Source organism: Pyrus communis, chromosome 2 (genome assembly GCF_963583255.1).
Source record: "Pyrus communis chromosome 2, drPyrComm1.1, whole genome shotgun sequence".
Lineage (NCBI taxonomy): Eukaryota > Viridiplantae > Streptophyta > Magnoliopsida > Rosales > Rosaceae > Pyrus > Pyrus communis.
This window is the reverse complement of record NC_084804.1, coordinates 27,785,406-27,796,436: the sequence shown is the minus strand read 5'-3', so window position 1 is coordinate 27,796,436 and position 11,031 is coordinate 27,785,406. Positions and strand designations below refer to the sequence as shown.

Genomic DNA, 11,031 nt, shown 5'->3' with positions numbered 1-11,031 from the left:
TTTTTCAATAGGAAATTTTTTATTACACTCAACACCAAAACAATATTCTCCGGTAGTTGGGTGCCAATGTATCACAAACAAATAAAAGGTACGGCAAATACTGAAAGAAAGATACTCCGACCAACAAACTTGTACAATACATACCTAACTTCATCTTAGCTTGGTGTTCTTCATTGGATAGAAGCTCCTTCCTCGTTTCCGGGCTCGAAAATCATCCATCCTTTGTCACCAAATTAAGACGAGCAATTTTTGATCATCGGATAGGCAGTTCCTAGGATAGTAAACTGTTCCGTTGTATCCGACCACTGAACCTCCAAAATTAGGATCCAGTGGGCGGAATCACCCTTAATATAACGGGTGCGTACAATAAATTTGTTTTAATTCAAGAGATGTTCTGTAGTTCTAGTACTTGTTTAAATTCACTCACTAAGCTAAGAGGTGCGCCCTGTTGTCCGGATCACTCGTGCCACCATCACCATGAGCAACTTGCTTTTTCTTTTCGAGCAGTTTATTGGCTTTTCTCCACTTGTGGAACTTACCAAACAAGACCTCCATATCTTCAAGGGTTCTGCCTTGTGTTTCCGGGAGCATAGTAAAAAAGAAGATCCAACCAACAACGCCGATGGCCGCATAAAGAAAGAAGGTACCACCCATTGTGATGGCCTTATACAACGTAATGAAGGTCATTGAGAGGATGCCACTCATCAACCTATTCACGGCCACTCCCATACCACACCCTTGAGCCCGCAGCCTCAACGGGAAGATCTCAGAGCTGTAGACCCAGGCAATGGGCCCAATCCCAATTGAGAAGAACCCGACATAGGCCAATACGCAGCACAAGCACAAAATAACTGCCCACGTCATTCTAACCCCTTCGTGTTGATCAACAATGGTAAGGCTTGTACCAAGACACACCAGGGAGCCTACCATACCAGCCATACTCGTTAACAGTAGTGGACGCCGTCCAACCCGATCAAGGAAAAAAGTAGCGACTAAGGTGAAGACAGTTTTGGAAAGTCCAACTCCCACGGTGCAGAGTAGCAATTGGTCTGAGTTGGTGATCCCAGCCTTTTCAAAGACTCTTGGACTGTACAAAACAAGGGCGTCTATACCTGACGCTTGCTGAAAGAAGTGGAAACCGAGGGCTGCAATTACAATATGACGAACGGTTGGTGTCGGATGAACAAACAATTCCTTCCACACGCCTTCACCGTGGCTGTGACCAGAGACCTGAACGATATCGTCATTGCACTCCTCGGGGATTCCAGCAGCTTCTTTGATGTCGGCTAGTCTGAGCATGGACTCTTCTTTGGAGTCTGAGGTTCTGTCCAGGACTTGCTTGGCTTCGCCGAGTCGACCCTGCATGACGAGCCACCGAGGCGACTCAGGCATTGCCAAGACACCGACGGCAAGACCAACTGAGGGAATTGCGCCAACACCGAGCATGAGCCTCCACCCCACGTCAAGAGGGCAAAAGGAGAAAGCATAGTTGGATAAATACCCCAATACTATGCCAATATTGACAAACACCTATTATAAATTCAAACAAATAAAATTAATTGATATATACTTTTCACAAATTTAACAAAAACATAATTTCAAGAGTACCAAGGACCAAATACCAAAAACTTTTAATTTTTTACTATTTATCTACTCTTACAGGGAAACGAATACGAGAAGAGAGACAAACAGATGGTGGTATACATATCGTTAGTTTTAACTCAGTGCATGAGGCTGAAAGAGAAGTAATTTTAACACTACATCAAAGAAATAATTAGGAATGTGAATTCGCACAAACACCACATTCACTATTAGGGGCCATTTTCCACCCAATAAATTTTTATTGACAATTTGCCACCCAAATTCTACTTCATTGCTAAAATATACCACTCCATCTTTTTTTATTAACTCAAGGGCCACTTTGTCATTACTGTACAACTAAAAGATCCCAAACACTTAGTAGTACCGTGACCAGTATTCTTTTTTATTTGTAGGCGAGAGGTCATAGGTTTGATTCTTCTAAAGACGGATTTGAATCATATTATTGCTAACTTATTGTAAGACTTAACCAATTTTCCACATTATTTGTTCAAAAACAAAACAAAAAAGAGTCCAAATTGTTTTTTAAAGAAGTAAAATAATTATTGTAATAAGAAAAGTAGGTCAGAAATTAGCAGAAATGGGGCGGCAAAATACACGTGCCTAACGATCAAGGTCGTGTTTGACTGTTTGTCCAAACCTATCAAGAAGACAAGACCCGTGGACCGTACCAACCACCAAAATTAAAATAAATAAATAATCTAAAAAATTAATCTATTTTTTATTTCCTTTCCCATAATACCCTTAAGTTCTAAATCTATTTACCCATCTCAGCAAAATTAAATCCCCTGGTTGATTTTTCTTGCATTCATGTAATAACAGGTTCTCAGGAATTGATCAAACAATACAAACACAATCAATGGCGTATAGAAAAAGAAAATTACAAATCAATCCCAATTAAAGATGGAGAAACGAAAACTGACATGCTATTGCAGCCCTATTTTCTTCATTGGTTTTTTTTTATATTTAGTTTATAGAAGCTATAGTCTAAATAATGCAGACTCGGTGACATACAACCTTCTTTTTTAAATCAAACACATTTGAACACAACCACTGATGTGGCAATGTTAGAGACTCCGAAATTCTAAACTTTAAATCATTTTAACACAAGCACTTGTGTGATAATGCCAAAGATCAAAATTTTAAACAATATTTGCAAACTAAATAATTTGTCATCAATAAAAAAAACAAACTTTAATTACAGCATAAAGAATGATTCAATCATCAAACAGTCACATTATTCGGCTTGCAAATTTTGTTTAAAAAGTTTGTTCTCTCTAATAGTTTCCTTCTTTTTTATTTACGCCTCTCATGCCTCGTGTTCGAATCAGATGAATGATGAATTTACCATTTAATATTACAGTTTAATAGTATTCTTCTTTACTTGTTCACTTGTACGTGAGAGATTTTAAGTTCGATTTTCATCAAAAAAGAATTTAAACCACCTTGTGTGATTTAGCCCAATCTATTTCTAGTAATAATATTGTTGGTTAAAATAAAAAAAATAAAATAAATGAATGACAGACTCAATGACGCTTTAGCCTAAATCACCTTTTCTAATAGTCAATATCATTGTATAAAAAATAAAAACATGTGTACATATGTTCATCTAGGATTCAACACCAAACACTAAACACAAAACACAAAACTTTTACGTTAAGAAAGGAAAAATTATTCTAACCACTCCAAGGGGCATAATTGGAAAGTTAAGTCAAATATTAAATGGGGCAGCCTAGCTAACCTCTGGGAAAGACGTGAGGAAGCCGCGAGACGACGCCGGAGCGACCTCGGCGCTGTAGACGGGAGCAATCGTGAGGGCGTAGCCGACTCCGATGCCGGCAACAAAGCGGCCGCACATGAGGAAGGTGTAGTTGGTGGAGAGCCCCATGAGAATCGCTCCGACGAAGAAAATCGCTCCGGAGATGACTATGGTGTAGCGGCGGCCGACCCAGTCGGAAGTTTTTCCGGCCATGGCAGACCCAATGAGGGAGTAGATTTCCAGAATACCCAACAGGATCTCGATTTGTGTGTCCGTGACCTTGAGGTCCTTTTCGATGTAGAGTGAAGCTCCGCTCATCACTCCAATATCTGTTAAAATACCAATCAAAATTTATCCAAGTCAATCGAGTTTAACAAATAAAAAACAGAAACTTGTAAGTTAATTAGGCCGATCGAAGTTTGATAAGCAGATTTAGTTACCATAACCCATCAGGATTGAAGTCATGGAGGCCAGAATAGCACAAGCGAGCGCATACTTGTTCCTCTTGGGCTTCTTTGGCGGATCAACTTTGATCGGAGGTGCGGGGAGGGCATTATCTTCGGCCCTCCGGTCTCCGACCGGAGGATTGGCTAGCAAAGGCTCTCTAATCTTGGCGGCTTGGGGGTAATCACAATTTCTACAGTGAGAAGGCGAGGGAGAGGAGAGGAGAGAGGGATTTTAGTTGGATAAGGGAAAGAGGTAGGAGATAAAGTAGTGGATGCACGGTGTTTGGTTGTGGGATTAGGGACGCAACGGGATTAAATAGACCCAACAAAAGCAAACATCGGTTTCTTTAAGGGGATTTTTGCTCACCAACCTCGTGGTGAATCTCGTGATTTATTTATCATTGTTAAATGCGTATTGTATACTAAATAGACATAAAATTTAAAGTTTATATTTTTGTGAAGGATTATTAGTATTTCAAAAATCTCATTCTACACTTCTCACAAATGTTTTTCTCTTTTTTGATATAAAAAAATTAAAATGTAGAATAAAATTTTTAACGTGTTAATAATAATTTTTATATTTTTTTTAATATTAATAAATAAGATAACGTAAATTATCACCGTTCCAGAATAGCAAGAAAAATGCACCCTACTTCATGATAGAGTGGGACCATTCTACCTGATAGGATAGGTCCCATTTGTTATTTCAAAAAACGTGTGGAATTGAGGTAAAGATCGTGTGGAACAAAACTTGGCTGGTGAAGAATAGCAGCCCTTCTGTTGAGAGCTAATCACGACTAGACATGTATTCAAGTTGTGATTTTTTTAATCACAATTTGAATACGTGTCGTGCCGGGACAAGCTCTTTTGATTTTTTCAATAGGAGGGGCTACTAAATCTTTCTGCAGTGAAGTTAAATCCTAAAAATAATACTTAGGTATTAGCTAGTGAATATTGCCGTTTAGTATTATAGTTTAATAATTTTTTTATTATTACTTGTGATTGAGATGTTTTAGATTCGATTTTGTTTTCTTAACGTAGATAATATCATTTGCTAACTCATTGTGAGTGTTAACATACTTTTTTTATTTTCTTAACGTAGATAATATCATTTGTTTAAGTAAAAAAAAATTAGTAAGTATTTTATATACTCACTTTTGATTTTTTTTTCTGTTTTAAAGTTTAAGAAAAATTAAATAACATATTTATTATTTTTAAAGAATAAAACATGTATACTATCATTGAAAATCAAAAAATAAATATTAACTATTGAGTACTGAAGTATTATTATATGTAATGCAGGCGGCACATAAAATGAAACGGGAGGGGACCAAACTCTGAGAGCCGAAAGTTTGTTTTGTATGGGCTGTGGACTGCCACGTCAACGTCACCTGAATATTTTCTTGGAAGTTGCTGTAAGATAAAAGAAATTCTGATCTTTTTACTTTGTTTGGGTCAAGTAGTAATCCATGTAACTTTCTTCCGTCCGAAAAGAAAAAACTATTAATTTGTTTTCTTGAAATTTGTGGTTCACCTGTCAACGGCAATTATGGTATTATATATAAGTAAAGAATTGTTATTAGTTCTTTAAAAAATTTATTTTACATTTTTCTTGAATGTATTTTTTTTTAATTATAAAAAATTTAGAATGTCAGATGAGATTTTTGAAATGATATATATGTAATTTAGTCAAAGATATTAAAAATTTTACGATTAAGCCATATATCAATGACATATTTTTATTTTGAAATGAATCAATGATATATTTTTATTAATTAGGCAAAGGTTAATGAAGAAGAAGACGCCTCACCGGCTGTACTCTGCCTCACCGGCCGTCCTCCCCACGTCTACCTCTGCTGCGGCGTCTTCTTTGCCCATAGGATCTGGGCAATGCCTTGCTCTGCAATCGGCGGTGCTGGCGGTAATGGACGAGTCCACGTTCTTGGCCTCCCTCATGCCGAAGAAAGAAATTGACGTCGATCGATTCATCGGTGCGCATCCCAACTACGACGGTCGCGGCGCCCTCATCACTATCTTCGATAACTTAATCACTTCAATCGCTTAATTTCTGTTTGGGAGAAAAGAAAATGAAGAAAGAAAATTGTAGGAAGGGAAATTGCTCCTATTCTAAACGTATATGTTCTGTTTGATTCCTCTAATATGAAGGAAATGTGTGATTATAGCTGTGATTAAGCGTGATTAAGAAAATTAGGTTATCGAGTATCGGATTGATTTTCTGACCTGAGGAAATTAAGCTGTTGAACTGAAACTTTGAATCAGATTCTGGAGTGGATCCAGCTGCTTCTGGATTACAAGTTACATCTGATGGAAAGCCGAAAGTCATAGATGTTCTTGATTAGTACCTATAATTAAACTAATTTATTTGAGTATTGAATTGGTATTACTAGAACCCCTTGACTTAATCTGATAACTTCTGTTTTTATCAGCACCGGGAATGGCGACGTTGATACTTCCAAGGCAGTCAAGGTCGATGACAACGGTTGTATTCGTGGAGCTTCAGGTTTGTTTTTTGATCTATTTGTGCGTATGCATGTATGTACTTCTCTTTTTATTATCGTTTAGAATAGAAACAGACACTGCAATGAAATATCTTAATCCACAAAATCGGAAACAGACATTATGTTGTAGTGTCTAAATCCACAAACTTATTTGAATCTCAATGCATAATCACATAATAGGAAACAGACACTGCAACAAAGTGTGTGAATCCATAGAACCGAAAACAAACACTGCGTTGCAGTTTCTAAATCCACAAACCTATTTGAATCTCAATGCACAATCACAGAACAAGAAACAGACACTACAACGAAGTGTCTGAATCCACAAACCTATTTGAATCCAAATGCACATTCACAGAACAGGAAACAAACACTAGATTTCAGTGTCCGAAAAATAAAGGTTGAAGGTGGTGGGAGGCGGGAGAGGTTGAAGTAATGGAGGTTGAAGGTGGTGGGAGGTGAGGGAGGTTGAAGTCTAAAGGTGGTGGGATGTGCGATTTACAATGAAGGAGATGAAAATGTTTGGTGTTTTAAATGGTAATGGCATCATTTGTAATTTTAATTTGATTGAGGTATTTTAATATATCTTAAGGTCTCGTTAACCTATTTATAATTTTAATAAATTTGATTGACCTATTATTAATATCATAACTTTTGATTGATTTTATACAAATCATCCATTATATATATCATAATCACTTAAAATGACCTCATTAGCCTTCTCCAATAACAATTTTTCAGAGAGGATTATAAATTCATTAAAATTGGTATAGGAATTTGACGACACATGTGGCCTTAGTTACAAATTTTGTGTGAATTTTCGTTACAATTAAAAGTACGTAAAATAAACATGAGCCTCATTTGCTACAGTTTTGTAGTATTCTTTTTTATTTGTAAATGAAAGGTCTTAGATAATTCTCGCTAAAAAAAAATATGACTCACATTATTGTTAGCCCGCTTAGCCTACTTCCACACTTTTTTATTGTAAATAATATTGTTTGTTCTAAAAAAATAATAAAAAAAAAAACGTGAGGCCCATTTAAGGAGTAAATAAAGGAATTCGTACATGTCCCCTTTGAATGGATGTATAAAAAATAGGTTTAGTCAAGTTGTAGCTACAATAGCGAGTTTTATCATCTGTACCAAAGTTCGAATATTCCTCTCAATAATTTTAGGGAGTTGCATTCAATGATGAGTTTAAATTTAAGGGTATTAAATCAAGATTTTAAATGAATTTATGAAGTTATTCGTTCAAAATTTTAAGGGAGTTCATAAAACTCCATAAGAATCTGAATGTATTTTAGGTAGTTCATACAACTCCATGTGTATTCCATTATGAATTGAATTTAAAGTATTTTAAGATGTTAAGTATTTTGATGGGCTTAGAAAGATTTATAATGTATTATGAGGCTTTAAGAAATTAGGTCTCTTCACTTAAAATTTTAGATGAATACACATGAAATCTATCAGAAATTGTCAATGACCACAATTTAATCATAATAATTCAATAATTAACACTATGTTATAAACTTCTTATTTAAGTGTAATTATGTAAATCTATTTGATTCTAGTTATTCTTTCCTATTAGGACTTGTATTCCTTCGAGGAGAAGGATTTCTTCTCTCTCTTATTACTATAAATAAAAGCATTACGTAAGGAGAATAACATATCCTCTACACAACCCTACAAACACATCTCTCTCTATATTTTCTGTGCCACCGGCCCCCTCTCCCCTGTCAGTTAAATATAGACCACAACACGTTATCAGCACACTCCTACCACCGTGCTTAGGAATCTAATGTGGAAGTTCTATGCATCAAACCAGCTCATCAATATCATCACACAATCAGGTTCTTTCAAAACAATGGTTTTTATCTCGATATTTTTGTAACCCTGCTAGCATGAACATTTACCATAATGCATGACCCAACTTTACGTTTTTCAAATTTTAGATTCTACATAAATTGTGTATGCATTATATCAATAATTGTTGAATTATGTGAATTAATATTTCCATGAATTGTATCATATATCTGCTCATGCATTAAAATATATGTTGAATTAATCTTAAAAAAAAGGTTTCGTGAAACCCTAACATTGCCGCTTCCATGCCGTGCCATCGTGCAAGCCGCCAACACCAGGCCAATAGCCTATGTCGGCTTGGTGAGCCCATCCCAGCCAGGGATTTCAAAGGCAGCAAACCTAGAACCGAACAGTGCATTTTAGGCACCAACGTCCCCATTTAAAACCTGGCCTGAAACCCAGGTTCCCCTCGTCAATTTTTCCGACGAAAACACGATCGACAATTATGTGATTTGGACAAAACTCATCGTTTTCACCAAAAATCTTAGAAATTCTAGAAGAAATTCTTGAGTTTTTATTAAGATTCACTTGAATCCCTTCGGTTTTCATCCCCTTCCTCCCTAGACGTTGAGGTTCAACCTCCGTCTTCAAATCTTGGTTCTCCATAGAACCACGGCTTGCACTGACCATGAAACACTGCCTGGAGCAGCATGCTTGACCATCTCTGGCAAATCCCCACACGCAGTGCCGTTGGGGTGGCCTGAAGATCCACGGGCCTCGGATTCCTTTGGTCTATCTCACATAACACCCTTTTATTGGGCCTACTTATGCCTATCGCCTTAATCCAGAACACCAACCCTTTGGGCTTTGGTGATAACTAGACCTAAGAACCAGTTGAGCCATTTTGGGCTCATGTCGTCTCTCTCATGCATCACATCACACACAATCACAGCCTCTACAGGTGTATATGTGTCTGTGCCGGACCGGATCCCAACCCACGAGGCTGTTGGTTTTCCTGCGCTGTGACACACCAAATCGCAGCGTCGTTGAGGTATCCGTACTCCCCACCACATCTGATCAACGCCCTGTCTGGGCCTATGCTTTGGGCCTGGTCGTTTTGCAGCCCGTTTTTTGCCTTGGCCCTGTAGCCCAAATTTTTTTTAGGGACGAATTAGCCCATGCCTAACCCCACATCAATTTTTGGGCCTGGACCTCACGGTTCTCAATTTACTCAACTTATCTGTGGGCTTTGGCCTATTATTTTGGGCCCCAAGTTTAAATGCCTTGTTTTTTTAGGCTTTATGGGTTTTATATTTTTTTCACCCACACTCTAAATGTGGCCCAAATCTAAATAATTAATTCAATTATAATTATAGACCTGAAGTTCTATTTGCATATTTTATTGTTGCATATTTCAGTATATATATTTGCATTTGTCTATAGGATCATATGAACCTGAAGTTCATAATTATTTCGAAAGCTGAAGTTTCTAGAAACATGCCTTGTTTGAAAACCTGAAGTTTTCCTTAAAAATATCACCCATGAAAACCCAAAGTTTTTTTTCCTATAAATTTAAACGAATACATGTCTATTACAACCTGAATGTTTTACTTCTATGTGAATGGATTGATTTTTCTCCATTACACTAACCACATCTTGTCCATTTATTTTGTGATAGGAACATGTTGAATTTGAACAAACTCGACTTTACCGCTTAGGAGGTCTATGGAAGAAACTACATCAAATGGGTCCAAGATGTGAAGTTCCACCTCACTGCAAAGAATTTGCGTCCTGCCATTGAAGATGAGATGGACAATCCAGTTGGTGAAGCTAACTAAGCCACTGCCATTATCTTCATCCAAAGACATATTCATGAGGCACTGTAAGCCGAGTACCTTGCTGAGGAGGATCCACGAGCACTCTTGGTCGCTTAGGCTAATCGTTTTGATCACCAAAAGGACATCTTTTTGCCTGAAGCAAGACATGACTGGCAGCATTTGCGCTTCGAAGACTTTAAGTTTGTGAATGAATAGAATTCTGAAGTTTGTTGAATCTGATCATTTTTCATATTCTGTAACAAGACCTTGACCAAAGAGGATCTTCTGGAGAAGACCTATTCGACCTTTTCTGCTACTAATATTGTCCAGCAGCAACAATATAGGGCTCAGAAGTTCACTAAGTTGTCAGATTTGATTTCTGTTTTACTTCTCGCTGAAAATTAGAATCAGCTGTTGATGAAAAATCATCAAGCTCGACCTATTGGGGCGACTGCTGTGCTTGAATCATATTATAGCATAAACAAATGCCCAAAACGCCAAAATAGGCATGGTATAGGAGCGAGAAACTACCCCGTCAAGGTCAACAAAGCCATTTAAGGAAGGAAATCGAGCCCGAAAGCGCCTTAACCTCTCTCCTAAGGCCTCAAACTTCAAGAATAAGGGCAAAGCACTTGAAAGACATATGTTATTGCTGTGGTTCAAAGGACCATTAGTCCCGTGTTTGTTGTGCTCCCCAAAAGGTTGTAGCTAAATATCATTCTCGTCGTAAGAAGTTTGAATCAAACTTTGTGCTAGTGGATGAACCGGAAAGTACCAAGATGGAGGTTTCTGACTTTCAGGAGGATACTAACCCTTTGGAAGATTAGAATCTTAAACATAAACTATTTTCCAATTAAATTTTAGAATAATGGGGCTGAATTCCACCTAGTGTCTGAACCCCCTTGTTTTTTGGTTTAATTTTAAACAATTTTCCTTTATGTTTGGATTATTTGTTGGTGATTTGTTTTTCGATATTAAGTTTTTAATTAATTACCATCCTTGAATACTTAAATTACTTTGAATGGATATTTGTTTTTAGGAACTTTTATGCATGTGATCGATTCAAATTAATTTTTATTTCTAGGTAT

At 37.1% G+C, this 11,031-nt stretch overlaps 1 protein-coding gene across 1 annotated transcript; it reads right to left on the bottom strand.

Moving 5' to 3' along the window:
- On the bottom strand, positions 1–4,105 carry LOC137724358 (polyol transporter 5-like). Its single transcript, XM_068463100.1, has 3 exons — positions 3,799–4,105; positions 3,341–3,687; positions 1–1,530 (listed from the first exon to the last, which is right to left on the bottom strand). The coding sequence occupies exons 1-3, from the start codon at positions 3,821–3,823 to the stop codon at positions 427–429; spliced, it is 1,476 nt and encodes a 491-aa protein (XP_068319201.1). The 5' UTR covers positions 3,824–4,105; the 3' UTR covers positions 1–426.
- Between the last annotated feature and the right edge of the window lie 6,926 nt (positions 4,106–11,031).

Bases quoted from the DNA above. Each gene is read 5' to 3' on its own strand.
- LOC137724358 (XM_068463100.1), bottom strand. From the start codon at position 3,823: ATGACTTCAATCCTGATGGGTTATG. The intron at 3,688-3,798 runs GTAACTAAATCT...GTATTTTAACAG, and splicing joins TTCAATCCTGATGGGTTATG to ATATTGGAGTGATGAGCGGA. The intron at 1,531-3,340 runs GTTAGCTAGGCT...AATTTATAATAG, and splicing joins TCCTCACGTCTTTCCCAGAG to GTGTTTGTCAATATTGGCAT.